General features: G+C 34.1%; 2 protein-coding genes across 2 annotated transcripts; one reads left to right on the top strand and one right to left on the bottom strand.

Moving 5' to 3' along the window:
- Positions 1–3,407: 3,407 nt before the first annotated feature.
- LOC112040106 (mitotic checkpoint protein BUB3.1) lies at positions 3,408–9,444 on the top strand. Its single transcript, XM_024073009.2, has 9 exons — positions 3,408–3,780; positions 3,852–3,982; positions 4,942–5,024; positions 6,582–6,848; positions 7,325–7,400; positions 7,876–7,956; positions 8,804–8,882; positions 8,972–9,072; positions 9,144–9,444. The coding sequence occupies exons 1-9, from the start codon at positions 3,661–3,663 to the stop codon at positions 9,229–9,231; spliced, it is 1,026 nt and encodes a 341-aa protein (XP_023928777.1). The 5' UTR covers positions 3,408–3,660; the 3' UTR covers positions 9,232–9,444.
- Positions 9,445–11,420: 1,976 nt separating this feature from the next.
- Positions 11,421–17,890, bottom strand: LOC112040110 (ATP-dependent Clp protease proteolytic subunit-related protein 1, chloroplastic). Its single transcript, XM_065779982.1, has 7 exons — positions 17,850–17,890; positions 17,658–17,762; positions 17,441–17,503; positions 17,133–17,244; positions 12,169–12,230; positions 11,922–12,104; positions 11,421–11,837 (listed from the first exon to the last, which is right to left on the bottom strand). The coding sequence occupies exons 1-7, from the start codon at positions 17,853–17,855 to the stop codon at positions 11,751–11,753; spliced, it is 618 nt and encodes a 205-aa protein (XP_065636054.1). The 5' UTR covers positions 17,856–17,890; the 3' UTR covers positions 11,421–11,750.
- Positions 17,891–18,795: the final 905 nt, after the last annotated feature.

Here is an 18,795-nt window from a genome sequence, read left to right as displayed (position 1 = left end):
TCCATCTCCTTGTGATAGTCATCCACGCTCCTATAGCCTTGAGTAAGACCTTGTAATTTCTGATACAAGTCCCTGTAGTAGTGATTAGGGACAAACCGCCTCCTCATGATGGCCTTCATTTCCTCCCATGTCTCAATAGGCCTCTCATAGTTCCTCCTTCTGTTCATCACAAGTTGATCCCACCATATAATAGCATAGTCAGTAAACTCAATCACAGCTAGTTTTACCTTTTTCTCCTCAGAGTAGTTGTGGCACTCAAAGATGAACTCCACCTTTTTCTCCCACTCCAAGTACACTTCTGGATCATTTTTTCCTTGGAATGATGGTATCTTCATTTTGATGTTTCCTAGGCTTCTGTCAATCCCATCTTGCCATCTTGGATCTCTTCGGAAACCTCTACCACGCCTTTCTCCCCTTGGCGCAAACTGCCTTCATTGTTTAATGAAGCTTGATCCTCTTCATCTTCAAACTCATCCTCATGGTAGTCATCAGAATCATCCATGCGGCACGCCTTCCTTGCCTTCTAGCATTAGGGGCTCTTTGTGGACGCTCCTCACGCAAAGAAGCAATAATAGCGTCTTGCCTATCCATCCGATCCCGAATATCATTAAACACCACGTTCATACGTTCAAATTGTTGTTGCATAGCCTGCAACATGATGGATGACTCCTCCCCTCCTTTGTTTGATGCTTCGCCCCTGGAAGACATAATTTGAAACTACAAAGGAATGTAGAAATAATTCCTCACAACACTCCCTCACGTGTTTACACTCAAATTATGTCACTCACACTCGTGTTTCACTCTTAAATTGGCTTTTTCCGATATTAGTCTCACACTCTCTTGCCTTTTTCCACTCGTAGCTTCTCCTTTTCAGTTCTGCTTAAACTAATAAACTTAATCAAGAAATTCAACTTGTAGTATTTAAACTAATACCAATGGCAAGAAAATATGACAGAAACACTAAATCAAAGGAATAGGACAAAAGAAAATAATATTTTGGTCTGAGGGAATTGAAACTACAAACAATTTTTTTTTTCTCTTTTTATTTTCTGTAGTCTTTTTTTTTTTTTTCTTTTTTTTTTTCAAGCTTTTTTTTTTTTTTTTGGGAAGCTTGGTGCACGATTTTAACCTAGTGCACGTCACAAAATAAGAACGAGAAACAAAGAACACAAAAGGAACAAGACAGGATGATAACAGGAAACAAAAGATAAAGGGAAAGAAAACTGATTTTAGAACCTGGCTCTGATACCAAATGATGCGAACCTCAAATGACACGCTTTGAGACCCAACAAACAGTATTGGAATAATTGCCCAAGAAAGCTAAAATTCAGATTTTGATAGAACCCTGACCCAACGTTTATAAGTGAAACGCGAACCAAAGGTATAAGTAACAGACCTTGACCCAATGATTATAATGGAATCATGAACCAAAGGTATAAAGTTTGAACGCCACAAGGAAGAATCCCTGATAAGTTCACAGTTCTTGAAGAACCAAAGAAGAGCAAAACCTCACCTTTTCTGATTTTTATTCAATCATCCCTTATTACAATGAGTGCATGCTATTTATAAGGCATGACTGAAAATAGAAAAATATAAAAAACGTACTAAATAATAAAACCCTAAATAAAAGTTGATTTGGTCTGAAATTAGCATATCCCAAATAGGAAAAATAGCTAAAAACGTTCTAAATAATAAAAGCTCTTTGGATTTGTGTTTGTGTTTTTTTGGCTTGTTGCTGGTTTTGCTGAAGAAGGATTGATGGGTTTGTGTGCTGGATTTGTCAGCATTTGTGTTTGTGTTTGTGTTCGTGCTCTTACTGGATTTCTGTTTGTGTTGTTGCTTAATCTTGTGTTTGTTTTCTAAGGAAAAAAAAAAAAAAGAGAAAATGTCAAATAAAGGAAAATATTCTTGTTCTTAAATATGTATTTGTGTTCTTACTGTTCTTGCTTTTAGATCTCAATTTATGTGTTTTTTTTGTTTTTAATTTTGTTTTTAATTTTTTTTTATTTAGTTAAAATTAATAAATTAATTTTTTTTTAATTTAAATGCTGATGTGGCATTTTTTAATGCCAAAATAAATTTTTTAATTATTATTTTAATGTGCCGTTAGCCACCTCAGCTTTTTCCATTAGTTGGCTGACGGTAAGGACTAAAACAATAGGCGTTTTCCAAGATAGGGACTAAAAGCGGTAAAAAAAAAAGTTAGGGACCAAAATGGAAATCGTGTGAAAATGTAGGGACGAAAATGTGCTTTTCGCCTTTTTCCTTTTTGGGTAGAGATAGTTATTTTATTTTATTTTTTAATTTTTTTGAACATGGGTAGTGGGAAGTTATTTTTTATTTTTATTTTTATTTTTTTGTGATTAACGTTGACTATCTAATGTGTAGTTAATAACCGGTAAATTTTTTATTTTTTATTTTTATCTTTTATCTATTTATGGTTTTAACCTCATTTCTAATTTTCAGGAATAAAGATAAATTAATTAAATTAGGGGTATTTTTGGAAGTGAAAAATGCACTAACTAACTTTCTGAATCCTCTTAATATATATATATATATATATTAACATATAGAAGAAAACCTTAGCTAATAACCGGTAGATTTTTTTTAAAGAAAACCTTAGTTAATAACATTAGTTTCTAGTTGACATTAGTTAATAACGAGTAGAAATTTTTTTTTTTTTTTTGGTCGAGAAAACCTTCATACCAAATTGATTAGAAATAAATTGGGTAAAATAAAATTAACACTCTTGAGTTTGAACTAATGTCAACCAGATCTAAAACATTTCAAAACGAATCAATTTAGGTTGAGTTTGGATTGCATTAAAAAATTATGGAGTCTGCGTTTGGTGGTTTTTTTGTGGGTCCCATATACTGTTCACAGGACTCGCAAGTACGAAAAAATGCAATTGTTAAGTTAAAACTGGGTCTCACGGCATTATTCACACATTTAAAAATTATTTTGCTACAATATTTTCAGTAATAACCGATATCCAAACAGACTCTTTGATCCTTAACTGTTACTTATTTTCTTCTCTCATAGTGATTAGGGAGTAGGAACCAAATTGATCAATTTTCAAATGCCTTAGACTTAGCTAATATTAGTCAAAATCTCAGAGTATTAATTGTATTTTACCCTAATAAATTAAATTTAAATAATTAAAAATAAATGACTTATAATGACAATTTTTTTTTTTTGAAAAAGTAAAAAAACTTTTTCTTTGTCATTATAATGACAAAATTAAATTGACTAGATGTAATTTCACTAATTTGTAATTAAATTAACCTAAAAAAATAATTTTGTAGTTAAATTAAAAAAAAATCCCTTCAAAAAAAAAAAATTTAATGAAAACGAAGGCAGAGAGATCCAAAAAATTAAAAATGTCACCGCCAGTGTCCCATTTCTCTCGTTTGAATTCAAATTCCTCACCCTACCAAATTTGAAATATATATCTTTTCCTCAAACGTACTGATTGAGATCCGAAATCATACAAATCAAAATCCCATAACACTGTTTTTATTGTTACTCTTACATTTTCAAAACCACCTTCCCTCTCTCTCTCTTCCAAAACCCTAAAACTCTCACTCTCACACACACACACACACACACACACACACACACACAGTGAGTGATAGACTTGTGAAGCAGGCAATATTGCCGATGACAGCTATCCCAGCTCCGACGCCGGGGCGCGAGCTCTCAAATCCGCCGTCCGACGGCATTTCCAACCTCCGCTTCTCCAACCACAGCGATCATCTCCTCGTCTCCTCATGGGATAAGGTATTGCTTCTCTCTCTCTTTCTCTCTCTCTCTCTCTCTCACTAACATTTCGTATTGTTCCGATTGGGCAGAGCGTTCGACTCTACGACGCGAGCGCCAACGCGCTGCGCGGCGAGTTCATGCACGGCGGTCCCGTACTCGACTGTTGCTTCCACGACGATTCCTCTGGTTTTAGTGCCGGCGCTGATAACACTGTTAGGCGGTTAGTCTTTTTTTTTTTTTTTTTTTTTTAAATAAACATTTTGCCCTAATTTTCTGTTTGGTAGCTGAGAAAGTGTGGGAAACGAAAAAGAAAATTAGATAATGTTCAAGCAGAGCTCTTATATTCTACAGTACTTATAAAAAAAAATGCATGTACATTCACCTAACTGAGCTCATAGGCTTTAATTAGTTGAGCTAAGAAAAATTATTCAGTTTTTATGGTGTTGGTTGAGGTAAGATTTTCAATCTGATTGGCCAGTGCTGATAACACTGTTAGGCAGTCAGTGTTAAATTTATGATTCTTGAATTTTTTGCCTAATTTTCTGTTTGCTAGCTGAGAAAGTGTGGGAAACAAAAAGGAAAATTAGATAATATTGAAGCTGATTTATTCTATTATACAGTACTAATGTAAAATACAGGTACATTCACTTAACTGAGCTTAGTACAAATTAGTTGAGAGTTAGTGAGGTTTTTGTTCTCTGCTCTAATTTGATGTTTAGTTGCTGAGGTAATGAGGGAAAGGGAGAGAATGAAATAGGCTTCACTGAGTTGAGCTCAGTGAAATTAGTCAATTATTATACTTATCAAAAAAAGAAATTAGTCAATTATTATGGTTTTTGTTGAATTAGGATTTTTAATATAATTTAATAGCTTTGGAGTTGAGTTTTCACTTTTGATGTTCATAAATTGATGTGTTTTTTCTTATTTAGAGTTATGTTAAAAAAATAAACATACATTTTGCTAGTTGATTTAACCATTTGCGTGTATGACTAAAAAATATATAATGAGCTTGAGCTTGTGACTATTTCTATCATTCTGAATTTAGCTGAAGCTTTGCATTGTTGTGTTTGAGTTTGAATTCATTACTTCTATCTAGTTTTTATGGCCCGGTTTCTGATGTTGATTATGATTTTGGAGACATAATTTTTTGCTGCTTAAGATTATGGGTCAATGTTTCAGGCTTGTTTTCAGCTACAATAAGGAAGATATTTTGGGAAGGCATGATGCACCTGTGCGTTGTATTGAATACTCTTATGCAGCAGGTTTGTTTTCGTAGTGCTCATATTCACCTTTGCCCATCTAAATTTTCTTTTAGTTGTTTTGCTGGTATGTGATGATTTGGAGGCTGTTGCAGCTTCAGTGTTTGATGAATTAATAACGATTTTTATTACAAACCCTTTCAAATCTTAAACGAACCTGAATATATATACATTCTAGTATTTTTAAAAATACTAGACTTTTCAACCACAGGCGTGTGAAATTATTGCTGAAAAATGTCACTTAAGGTATCATTGTTGTTTACCCTCTCTACTGTAGGTGTTTTAATTAAAAGTGAAGGTTAACAGTTTCAATATTCTGTATAGTTGGCCATGACCATAGTTTAATATGTCAAGAGACCCAAATACTGTTAAGTTAAAGATTCTATATTCACATGATACGGTGTTATTGGGCATTCTCTTATCCTATGGCAAGATTTATAAGAGCATTCACATCAAAGCTCCTAAAAACTTTAGCATTTAGCAACTCAAAAAGTTATCTTATCTATTTTAACAACTCGCTTTATAATACACCTAACATCAAAGGTTCTATTTTTACATTCATCCCATTAAAACAATATAAACAACTTATTAAAATAAAATAAAACTTATCCCATAGAAATTCATAGCAACTAGCCACCACCACTGTGGTAGCCACAACCCACCGTTGAAAAAAAAAAAAAAAAAAAAAAAAAACCACAACAACGACAACAACCACCCAAATGTGACAAAAATTCAAAGAAAATTGAACCAAGCCAGTAATTTTTAGATTGGGTTGGTTCTGTGCTCATGGTTGCATAAATGGTATTTCCACCTCCCTTTATAATGAGATGGGCTATGGAGGGTAAGGTTGTGGGTTCAAGTCTTACAGGGTGTGTGTGTAATTTAAAAAAGAGAAAAAGAAAAGAAACATTGCTGGTATTAAAGTTACACTCACACTCATTTCTTAAGTGCCTGTATTTGTATCCATCTTGAGGACTTATAAGGAAGGGGAGTTAAGAAGTGTGTCCTGGCTAAATTCTGTTCTTGGCATCAAAACAAATATGTGTGTTGGTGGCACATAGTAATTATAGTATAAGATAATGATTTTAAATAGTTGGTTACAGTGTAAGAAATCAGTTATGCCTGGTAACCAGAATACAGTCTAAACTATTGTATGGTTTTATCTTCTGCAATGATTACTATAAAGGAAAGCCAATGTGATTATTAATTTATGATAATTTGACAAAAAGTTCTTTTACACGGTTTTGAGGTCCTTTTGTCAGTTTTAACATTAGAGTTATGGATGCTTTGTTGGATTAGTTGCATTGATTTTCTGGGCGCTGTTCAACATTAAATGGTATTGACTTATTAATTATGAACCCAAGTCATTACAAATAGATGCAGTTGCCAATTCATCATACAAGATTCTCCTACATGCAGGGTATCAACTTCCCTTTCTATCTTAACTGTGTTGATTCTATGGTTGGCATCGCTTAGTAGTCAAATATATACCAGTCAAACAGAACCATTTTTGTTTCAATTTACAGCATTTAATATTTTCTCTTCTGATAATCATCTCAGGGCAACTAATCACGGGTAGTTGGGACAAAACTCTGAAGTGTTGGGATCCTAGAGGAGCAAGTGGGCAGGAGCGCACTCTTGTTGGGACATACCCACAGCCGGAGCGTGTTTACTCGCTTTCTCTTGTTGGACATCGTTTAGTTGTAGCAACTGCTGGAAGACATGTAAATGTCTATGATTTGAGAAACATGTCTCAACCTGAACAGCGAAGGGAATCTTCATTAAAATACCAAACTAGATGTGTGCGCTGTTATCCCAATGGAACAGGTAATTTTCTGACCTTCTAGTGTTCTGGTGCACTGACAGTCTTTTCCTTATGTCAGTTTGCAGTAAAAAATAATAGTAAAATCATATGGCTTTGTGCTTAAACACCATCCCCCTTTTCCTCTCTCTCTCTCTCTCTCTCTCTTAATTCATTTATTCTCTCCATATTTAAGAAATAAGTCAACTATTTACTTGAATTTGCTGTACTTTCTTATGCTGTATTTTGAATTCCAGTTGACTACTGTTAGTAAACTTACCTAGAAATTTGTAGCATACCTATTTGCTAGTGTGATAAATCCTCTGATTCAGATTGCCCAAAGTGGACAGGTAGCTATAAGATTGTATTTGGCCAACAGGCTGTTTAATCGCAGAAGGGTTTATAGCAATTGGCTAAAAATAGTCCACAGTTTGTCTATGTGATGCACTCTTGATCTCTGTTTCTAGGATTTAATTCCGACTCATTTGAATATTGTATGCAGGATATGCGCTTAGTTCTGTTGAAGGCCGAGTAGCAATGGAATTTTTTGATCCTTCAGAGTCTAGTCAAGCCAAAAAGTATGTGTTTAGCTATTGATGCACCATTAAGAAGCAGAAAATTACTTGAATAATGTGCCTTCAATTCATCAACTTTTGTAGTTTGTCCTTCTTCCTTTGTGTTTCTGTTAAATTATGATGTTTCTTGCATACCCTTGAATGTTTCCAGAAATGAATATTTATACATATACTTAAGAGGTGCAAAATAATTGAGGCATTTTAAATCTTCCCTATGGCTCTGCTTGTGCCTATCTATTTACAGTTAAGAGTGTCATAATTGTGGAGTGTACTGTTGGTTTTCTACAATTACTGGGTGCATAGTATCACTTATTAAACAGTCTTGGTTAAATGACAAGCTTGGTCATGTTGTGTGCCATAATCTGTGGATGGTCCTCTTAGGGTTGTATGAAATGCAGGCATGCCTATATGTTTATTTTATTCTGCTGCATGCCATTCAGCTGTCATTTTAGTAATTTAATATATCTACTTTTTGCAGGTATGCATTTAAATGTCATAGAAAATCAGAGGCTGGAAGGGACATTGTCTACCCAGTAAATGCCATAGCATTCCACCCTGTGTAAGTTTTTACTTATTATTGTTCTTTGTGAGTTGAATTCTAAGTCTTGTAATTATTGGAACACATAAAGGATAGGCCAAAAGTCCAATATTCTATGTCAAAAGAGTAATCTTTATGATTTAAAGAATTGTTCATTCTTGTCAATTTAGTTTCCTAGGTATAATATTCTTCCCTCTTCTCGTGTGTGTGTGTGTTAAACTATTTAGTATTCTAAAAAAAAACAGTGGGTTAATTCTGTATTAGAAAATGAATGAGTTAAAGAGGTTTAAAGTTTGTGCATGTGTATTCAAGAGTTAGGCCCTTTTGGATATACACCTTTGTCAGTTTTTTTTAAGAACTTCTTCCCTTTCCCTATGTGTGTGTTAAAATACTTAGTTTTTTCAAAAAAAAAAAAAAAAGTTTCCTAGGTATAACTGTCCCATGGTTTATTGCTCAATTGGATTGTTTGGAACAAGAAGCACATGCTCAGATTATTGTTGCACATAAAAGGAAGAATCTGGTCTCATAATAACTGAGAAAGTGATGGCTCATAGTATAATATAGTCATCGTTTAGGGATTAATAAAGAAATTGTTGACCTGAAAGAGATCTGAGTAAATCAACTTGGGAACTTGAGTTGATAGATGATATAATTAAAAAAAAAAAAATTATAAATAAAGGGAATTTACAGATTTTCATATGTTCTTGCACTTGATTGGCTGATGTGAAGACTGTTGTAAATTTGCAATTAATAAACTATCTTTGCACTGGGGTAGACTTCACACCCTGAGATTAAATGTAGCAACTTCTTTCTATACTAGTCAGTACTCACATAGTTACTGGTCCATTCTTGCAAATTTGATCTGCAGATATGGTACATTTGCAACTGGAGGTTGTGATGGTTATGTGAATGTGTGGGATGGGAATAACAAGAAGAGGCTGTATCAGGTAAAATTTTGCTCATGTGATAGTAATATCTTGTTTATATTGTGGCAAGCTTGAATTTTTTGTAATTGCTATTTTTTCTTCTTATTCAGTACTCAAAATATCCGACAAGTATTGCAGCACTGTCATTTAGCAGGGATGGCCGCCTGTTGGCAGTGGCATCAAGTTACACATTTGAAGAGGGAGACAAACCGTAAGATCAACTCTCTCTCTCTCTCTCTCTCTCTCATATATGCTCTAATGTATTGTCTTATCACTTTGCAGTCATGAACCAGATGCTATCTACGTTCGCAGCGTAAATGAAATAGAGGTCAAGCCCAAGCCAAAAGTGTACCCTAATACTCCCGCGTAACTTGCTGTGTAGAATCTACTTGTTACATAGTAGTCTGGACATAATTTTATTTTTCTTTTTTAGTATTCTGAGATGCTTCAGATCTTCCTAATGAAGCTTGTGAAAACTTGATTCAGAAACTGATGTCTTAAGGAGATGAGCTATCTTTTAACTTCATATTCTTACCAAGTTCTGAAATCAAGAAAATGCCGAGACTTGTCGGATATTTTGAAATTACAACTGGCAAACAACCAAATTGAAATTCACTAACTCATGCTCAGCCAAAAAAAGAAAAGAAAAGAATTTCACAATAGGAGTGGAAAAACATATAGATGCCGAGACTACAAAGCAACACTGACACCACATCACAAGCTTGTCTAACATACACTGAATATGAGTAGTATGTGCTTCCGCAGCAACCCATTCAAAGCTCTCTTCAACTTAGTCTCAAAGGGTTAAAGTGCCAATTCAGCCTTGTTGGTTTGGTATTCCTTTGTAAGAGGCAGGGTATGTGCGACTCCAAAAAGTCTCAGGTTTTTTTTTTTTTTTTTTTTTTTAATTTTAATTTTTTATATATATATCTGAAACAAAAATCACTTTCTGAGGCCTCAATAGTGAATTGGGGATGAGGGATGGAGAGAGAATAACATGAGACACAAACCAATCAATCTACCTCCCAATTCTGGATCTTAGTTTTGTAAAGATCATCCTCTAATCACCGAGCCACAGTTTTTGTTTACCAATCCTACACGGTATGAATATATAGAGGATTCCAATTTCCAATAGTAAGAAATGTACATGTTTGTATTCTACATTTGGCTATAAGAAACAAAAGCAAGATATCATTACTCCTAAGCATGCTTTTATTTGTTCGTTAGCTCTTCAAATTAAATTTTCCATAAGGGATTATAGTTGCTTAGGACTTATGCAAGGTTGTCAAAATCAAGATCCTACGTAGGATCGTGGATCGTAGAATCGGATCGTGGATCGTAAGATCTTACATATTTTTAGATTTTAAGCAAAAAATCTATTGATAGTGACTTTGTATGTTATATAATCACTTAAAATATGAATTCATCCATTAAAAAAAAATATTGCATCATAAAATGTAATTTGCACACACTACATTGTTCTTATATCATTCTAATGAAACAAAATATATTTAACTTTTGACATAATGTATCTAAAAAGTTCAGTACATGTTTAATTAGCAACTAAGTACCAAAATATTATCTACACATATGGAAAATGTTTTCCAAATTCTAAGTTCCAAATCCAAAATAAGTTAGGCTAATTAGCATATAAAAACTAGGTAACTACAAATTTACAATATGTAATCCAAAAAAGAATTCTCAATCTAAGGTAAACTAACTAATTACAAATATGAAATCTAAAAGAGAATTCTCATTTTAAGGTTCTTCTAATCTAATCATTGTCATTGTTATATCCCATTTCATCATTTAAATATTTTAGGTTTTGTTTTTGAAAACGTTAAACTTAAGTACTTCAATTCATTATTGGGTTTTTGATAACCCATTGGGCTTGTGGGTTTAGGTGGATTATCTTACCCAAATGAATCCCACTTAAAAAAAAAAAAAAAAAAGCCAAATGGTAGGATCGGTAGAATCCCATACGATCCTACGATCCTACATATGATTCTATCATTTTTGCGATCCTATTACGATTTTAAACTTTTTGGTGAGGTGGGATTGTAAAATTGTGTGATTTTACAATCCAGATTGCGATTTTGACAACTATAGACTTATGGCTACAAGGATAGCTTATTGTGTCTATTTTGTAGAAGTCACATTGAGGTGAGAGACTATTTATCTTTTGAATGCCTTCTAATACATTGACTGGGAAGATATTTTAATATGTCTAATGCATTGACGGGTTAGAGATTGGAATGCTGAACTCGGTCGGACTTTTGAGGACCTTGAAGCCGAAGGTAAGAGCTTTCAAAAATTCCATTTAAAATAGAGTTCTTTGTCGGTTTTGGAGGATTGCTGTTTCTAATTTTAAACAGTGTTTCTAATTTTAGACTGCTTGCGTGCTCTATTTGTTTTCTCTGATGTTGCAATAGTGAGACTTGAGAGTCCCGTATCAGCAAGCTTGGTTTATGTTTAGGTTTTAGTGAGAGGCAGATAGTTCTTCCCAGCTGTTTTGTTATCCTCGCCTGTCTGTTTTATAAAGCCAACAACAACAAAATCTATGTCCAAGAATATTAAGAATAGCACCAAAAAAATTTGGTAACTGCAGAAGTCAGTGTAACATAGGTAGCATATATACAAAAACAAAAGCCAAAATTTATACTTAATATGCCTTTAGGTTAGGCAAGTGATTAAGCATTATACATTCTCCAAGATACGATGTATGATAGGTACTGAAGAACCTCCCTACAGTCACAAAAGGGGATTTATACCATTCCCACGCCATGACTATAAGTTCAACTGAATCCCCAACATAACCACCTCCAAGGCTTTGGATACCAGCATAAATATATCTTCTCGGACGTTTATGCTACTGCAATTGCGCTCTAATTACCTAAATCCTGAAGGAGCTGCTAGTGGACCAGCTCCTGGTGATCCTCTCATAGCTCTTGATTTAGCAAGCAACTCATCATAATTCTGAGCAGAGAAATTATAATTAGAACTGACATGGGGGCTTGAATCCTTTAAGGAATGCAGAAACAAAGAAGAATGGAACATTACCCTTTTCTCAAATGCATTATCCTCTTTATTGATTATCTTGTCTGCAAGGCCGTACTCTATGGCTTCCTGTGCTTGAAGATATTTGGGTCGCTGGGTGTCTTTAGCAATTTCTTCTTTGGGTTTCCCAGTTCCTTTTGCTAATAGCTCAATGTAGGTTTCAGTATTCGCATCTAGTTCTTTGGCCTGAAAGAAGTTGTCACTGAAGTGCATATATATATATAGAGAGAGAGAGAGTGAGAGCAAGTACCTTGATCCACATATCTACGGCAGCCCCACTTGATCTGTTGACTTTTGGCAGATACAATTTTGCTGTAATAAAGAAGTGAGACGGACATTCAAAAGAAGAATTGGAGCTTAAATGTATACTATATTGCGGGCACATACCAAACATAAGGGCAACAGTTTCAAGTACATAAGTCAATCAGCAGGCTGCAAAGTTGTACATAATAACAAACAAACTGTAGTCCTTTTTATTGGTAAATTACATATGTACCCAATGGGTCTTGAACTCATAACCTCATCCTCCATACAAACTACAGTTTGACACAAGAAGTTCTCATCTCATAATGGATTTTAACATAAATTGAAACTGGTGAGACATTACAGGATTTAAAATAAATAAAAAAAATTGAAAAATGGTAAAAAGATTCTTCTGGAGGGAAACAGGTTTGGAAAAGGCCTCAAACATGTAGTAACTTGATCTGAGCATCATGGAGAAAGTAAAAGCGGATATATTTTACAAAATGGATGTGAAGCAACTAAATACGTGACTCTTTATTTCTGTAAGAATACAATTCATAAAATCGCAAAGGAGTGCAACTCAAGTACACAGGAAGTATTCAAGAGATAAATACATGACAGATTAAGTAAGGATTGTTCTATCTGAATTCTGGTTTCCTTGTTTCTGATGATGATAATGTCAAATTGATAATAGTAATAACACTAAAAATAATAAGAACAGAATCTAGTTTTTCAAGAATGAATGGAATAATCAACTTTGTATTTTTTGAAAAAAAGAGGGATAATGATATATCCATCATTAGCTAGATAGAGGTGTGCAGTAGCAATCTTAATTAATTAAACCCCATTTGTGCAAAATGGTATATGAATCTTGAGTAAGATAGGGTGTGGGGGAATTTTTCTTTTCTCATCATCTTTTTTTTTTTTTTTTTTTTGGGGGGGGGGGGGGGGGGGGGGGGAAGGTGGGGCGCTAAGATTCATTTTTTTATGTAGAGTAACCCTTCAGTATCCAGGATTGCAATTTCTAATTCAAGCAAAAATCAGATTTCCTTCACTTGTAAGTGAAAAATCTTGTTCATAGTTTAGGCAGAAATATTATGAAGCCTTACATTAGTTGATTCACAACATAAACACCACTTTTGGTCCTTAAAGTTTGTCCTATTTTTCAAAATTGATTCTTAAAGTTTCAAAAGCATAAATCAAATCGTTTAAGTTCATAAAATGATCAATTTTGTTAATTTGGATACCAATGTGTTATATAATTAGGGACATTTATAATAAAAAGGTCTATGTGCCTCAGAAATTGCTCGCAGGCAGTCCAGATAGTTTAAAAGTGCATGTGACCACCATGATTGCTCACCATCTCCACATGGCATTGATGAGGAATTAAAAAAAAAAAAAATGCAAAATAAGATTTTCCACTTACTAAACATGAATTTACAATTTTTTTTTCCTATTCCATGTTTGGCTTGAAGAAACAATGTTAAGAAAGAACAAAGAAAGGGTGGAAAAATATTTGAGCAGTCATTTTACAAACTTTTAAATCCCTAGGGACCAAATTGGATAATAGAGCAAACTATAAGGATCAAACGGGATTATTTTACACACTTTTAAGGATTTCATTGCTGCTTTTTTTATGCAAATGCATTATTAATAGGGACAAAATACAATTTTCATTGCAATTACCCTCACATACAAAAAATATTTGAGTGAAGGTAATTCATTTTAACTCTAGTAACACACTTCCCAATGATAACATGGTTTCAAAGCAATAATGTGGCAGAGAGTGAAGAAAAAGGGTATCCAAGAAGCTAAATTCAAGGCTTATGATATATTATATAGCAAATTGGGGATGAAGGATGGAGCAAAGAATATATATAAAAACTTGTTAAGACAAGAAATAAATTGTGTCAAGTGCATCAAGGATGAAGATCACATAATGTTAATAAAGGAAGAGGAGATTACAGAGAAATGAGAAAATTATTTTGATAGATTTTATAATGAAAGTGATACATGAGATTGGAGTGAATTGAGTATATCAACTGAGGATAGAAACTGTTGCCCATTAGGATTGTGCACAGGTTGGGTGGGTTGAGGCCTGTATATCTAACCAATTTGCTACTGACTCGGTGAGTTGGGTGGGTTTGCAAATTTATACAAAATGCATCTACTTAAATTAGGCCTTCTCTAATTGGGCCATAAAATAAAGCATTTTAGTTGTCCCTTTAATAGGTATTATTTATCTTCTTAAAAAAATTAATTATTATTTATAATAACTCTTCGTTCTCTCAAATAAAAAAGGAAAGAAAAAAAATTGTTGTAGGTGGGGGTCGGTTCTTAACGGGTTAAAAAATCCTAACCCACGAATCAAACTGCTAATTTGATGGTTAGAACCACCTAACATGCACCAACTCACATAATAAACCTGCATGAGTCACAGCAGGTCAGGAGGGTGAGCAGGTCAAGTTGAATTGCTGGACAGCCCTAGAAACCATTTTTTTTTTTCTTCAAAGTATTAGAATAACCGATATAGAGGATGCAATATTGAGGAGGATGGAAACAGGAAAAGTCGTGGGACCTGATAAATTTTTTATCGAAGTTTGGAAATGCTTGGGTGTATGTTGGTTGACAAACCTTTACAATAAGATTGTGTTAACAAAATGCATAGGAATAAAGAAGCACTAGATTAATCTTTATATGTGTGTGTGTGTGTGTAAGAAGCACTCTAATATCTATTTAAGGGAGATATTCAAAACTATGCAATTACTGTGGAATTAAGCTTATAAGTCACACTATGACACTTTGGGAGAGAGTGGCTGCATATAGGTTAAGACATGAAACAACAATATCGGGGAATCAATTTGGTTTTATGCTGAGGCGATCAAATATGGAAGCTATTTTCTTAGACATGTAAGATCTCCAAATGGTTTTATTGACCTAGAAAAAAAAATACAAGGTACCTAAAATTTTATATGATAGGTGTTAGAGGGGGGAAAACCCTCTAAATTATATTAAGTTGATTAAAGATATATATGACAAAGCTATAGCTATTGTGAGAACAAATGAAAGCATCACAAGCGGGTTTTCTAGCATTATAAGCTTGCATTGAGGATCAACATTACATCCATATCTCTTTGCACTACCATTAGAAGAGATATAGTTCGATTCAAGATGAATTACTTTGGTGTATGCTTTTTTGTAGATGATATAGTTTTGATGAATGAAACTAGACATGGAGTTTTATCAATATATAGCCCCCTAGACATGGATTTAATCTCAAATTAAAAATTTGGAGAGATTCTCTGAAGTCTAAAAGCTTTCGGCTTAGTAAAACAAAATAGTTCAAAAAGGAATGAAAGTATGGTAAGAGTAGAAACAAAGATGCCAGGGTTGTAAAATTTGATGGTTAAGAGATACCAACGAGCGAGAATTTTTGATATCTCAAATCAATAATTCAAAAGGATAGTGAGATTGAAGAGGATTTGAATCATAGTATAAGAGTAGGGTGTATGAAGTAGACAAGCACGTTGGGAGTATTGTGTGACCATAGATAACTATCAAGTTAAAGGAAAATTTTCCTAAGATTTCCATAAGACTAACAATCCTCTATGATACCAAATGTTAAGGCTGTTAAGAAACATGTTCATAAAATGAAAATGAGCGTAGCTGAATTTAGAATGTTAAGATGAATAAGTGAAAATGCAAGGAAAAATAGGATTTGAAATGAGAAAATTTAGTTAAAGATAGATGACCCCCTATTGATGAAAAGACTAGGGAGAGATGTTTGAGATGGCTTGGTCATGCACAAAAGAGAGTGATTAATGCAACATTGAGCGTGGGTGAGTTGATTCAAGTCGAGGGGAATGAAAAAAGGTAAAGGAGATGTAAAATCATTAATAGAGGCAGTAAAAAAGTACATGTCAGTTAAGCAGGTAATGGAGAGTATGACTTCAATTAAAATAGAGTATGACTTCAGTTTGAGAATCCACACCCAACCCTTAAATTTTGAGATTAAAGCTTGATTGTTGTAATTGTTTTTTTTAATATTAAAATTGAGTGACACATAAGCAATTTGTAATACCTGGCAAGAATTTTGTGAGTTAGATAATGGTAAGAGTAAAATTGAATCGTGTTCAAACAAGAATTGAGTTGACACAATTTTTTTAGGAACAAAATGAAGTCAGTCCTAAAAGTTGAGGACCAAAAAGTGATTTTTGTCTAAAAAGAAATAAGCCTTTTAAAACCAAACGAATTGTAAACCAACTCAACAACATGGATTAGGATCCTCCCATTTCAAAGGATCCATTTCATGATCAAGATCTTGTTTTCAAGAATCTAAAAGTGTGCATAGTGCCATGTCATTTAAAATCTCATCCCACCATATAAAGAATGATAGTTGATTTTAAATGACATGCCAAGAGGCTTGTAGCTCAACTGACACCTTTTGGTGTTTCCAATGGAGACTTTAAGGTTCAACTCCCTCCCCAACTATTGATTTTTTTTTTTAATAAAAAAAAAAACCCTAAATTTTTACTGCAAAATGGACCCTTTTAGTTTTTTGGGATTTGTCCTGAATGGCTATTTGGTGGCCGAACCTACTGCTTCAAAGTACAATATATTACAAGTTAACAACTGAGAGGTAACACCACTGTAATAAAGAACGCCCTTCTATAACATTGAAAGCAGAGATCCTAGGTTTTCTGGAAGCTCTCCCAACCAAAGGAAAACGGACTTAAAAGAAAAACTGAAAGTCATTTTGTAAATTGTAAAAGACACGGCTGGAAAATTGTGAAATGGCTAGCTCTACACTATGCTTCAGTTAAAGTTGATTCCTAAGTTATTTCTTTTTTGACTGTGAATATGGTGCAGTGATACAAACACAGCATCCTCCTTATAGCTTACAGAGGTGCAGAACAATTGCATAAAGCAGTTATTCTAATCTTTTGAATTTTAGAGGGAAGTGAATCATACTGGAGGAATTTGGCTGCATAGCACGATAACCCTTTGCTCCAAGTGATAGAAGCATTGCTGCTTGACCATATGCCATGCCACAATTTATGGTATAGACTTCTGATTTGACATACTTCAGGAGGATAAAGAAAGACATGAACAAGTTAAAGAAAGTAGGTTAGGTAGGCAAATAAATAAAAAATGATAACCAAACCAAATAACATATGAAGAAAATCTGGCCATCACCATGGGCCTGTTTGAACACCATTATATTGCATCACAATAGTCATTGATGCAAACAATCACATGTAGTTGATGATAATACTTACAGCCATCATGTCAGCTATGGCATATGCCTCAGTTTCAGATCCAACAGTCTCATTCTTCTCATTCTAAATGGCAAAAGGAAACAAGATGAATTAGATACACTAGTTTTGATAACAAATGTGGTTCAAAGTTTCAGACCTTATAAGTATTATTTAACAATAAAAATTTTCAAAATCAGGAAAAAGCAGGACAAATAAAACATCAGATTCCACTGCCAACCTGTGTTCCGGATGAGTTTATGTATAGATATATAGGCTTTGAAGGGTTATCATAATCCAACCACATAAATTGAGCAACAAGGAGCTCAGTTACTGATGGTACAATCTGCAAAAAGCAGACAGGAAATGATCAAGATGGGTCAGATCAAATGGAAAGAACATGCCAGCCCAATGAGATTTAGTAGTGGCTTACTGGCATGCCCAGATAGCATATACGAGCATCTAAGAGNAAAAAGCCCACTATTTATCTTCCATTAAATGACCTTTAATCAATCCCAAAACCAAAAAAAAAAAATGCAAATTGAAATGAACAGTGGCAAAATAGTATATAGATAAGAAGGGTGGGTGTGTTTGAAGATTGAAAAAGAGAGAGAAAGAAACTCACATCCATCTTTGAGATTTTCTTCCCTGAACTTCTTGGGAATGTGGTCCAAAGACAGGGCAAATGGGGACCTGAAGCACCTTCTAGTTATGGTCCTTCTGAAAGAAGAAGGAGAAGGGAAAGCAGAGAAGAGCTTTGTGCCTTGAAGGAAAGGTGAGGGACCCACTTCGCCAAATGCTCGAAAATCATCGATGGTGGACGGGGGGGGAGCTGAGAGTGGAGAGAGAAACGAGGTAGCCATAGAGAGAGTTGAGGGTTTCTTCGGGTGCAGAGAATGGATGGGTATGCTTTCGTGACACCATGTGGCATAGAATAGAAGTAGTCCACAACAACCCGTGGGTTAATGGGCTTGGGTCTTTTTTTGGTGATTGGATTTACATCCACAAAACAAGTTTAAAACTAAATCCAGACCAGTAATAACTTGTTCCAAATATTTCCATTTTTTTTTTTGATAGTCCAAAATATTTCGATTACTACCATATTGGAGGTGGGGGGAAAAATTCTCTCTTTGTTGTCTCATCTCATAATAACACGGCTAGATGCACAGCTTAAATCCTTTCCCTTCTAAACCCCAGAACTTTATATGTGTAAGAATGACAATTTTTATCTATAATATCCATGAACCCATTTATTACCCACTTCATTTAGATAAGTCTTAACCTAATCTATTTGAATATTTGTGTTAAATGGGTAAAAACCCATTAGGTTATTTAATTGTATGGGTATTAATGGATAAACTCACTAATACCTACTAAAA

Source organism: Quercus suber, unplaced genomic scaffold (assembly GCF_002906115.3).
Source record: "Quercus suber isolate HL8 unplaced genomic scaffold, Cork oak 2.0 scaffold_222, whole genome shotgun sequence".
Lineage (NCBI taxonomy): Eukaryota > Viridiplantae > Streptophyta > Magnoliopsida > Fagales > Fagaceae > Quercus > Quercus suber.
The sequence above is the reverse complement of the archived record's forward strand: the minus strand, read 5'-3'. Positions and strand labels throughout refer to the sequence as shown.

Coding starts and splice junctions, on each gene's coding strand:
- LOC112040110 (XM_065779982.1), bottom strand. Junction 17,504..17,657: donor TAAACTCATCCGGAACACAG/GTTGGCAGTGGA, acceptor TTTGCCATTTAG/AATGAGAAGAATGAGACTGT. Junction 12,105..12,168: donor CCGTAGATATGTGGATCAAG/GTACTTGCTCTC, acceptor AACTTCTTTCAG/GCCAAAGAACTAGATGCGAA.
- LOC112040106 (XM_024073009.2), top strand. CDS start 3,661: ATGACAGCTATCCCAGCTCCGACGCCGGGGCGCGAGCTCTCAAATCCG. Junction 3,983..4,941: donor GCTGATAACACTGTTAGGCG/GTTAGTCTTTTT, acceptor TCAATGTTTCAG/GCTTGTTTTCAGCTACAATA. Junction 9,073..9,143: donor TTTGAAGAGGGAGACAAACC/GTAAGATCAACT, acceptor ATCACTTTGCAG/TCATGAACCAGATGCTATCT.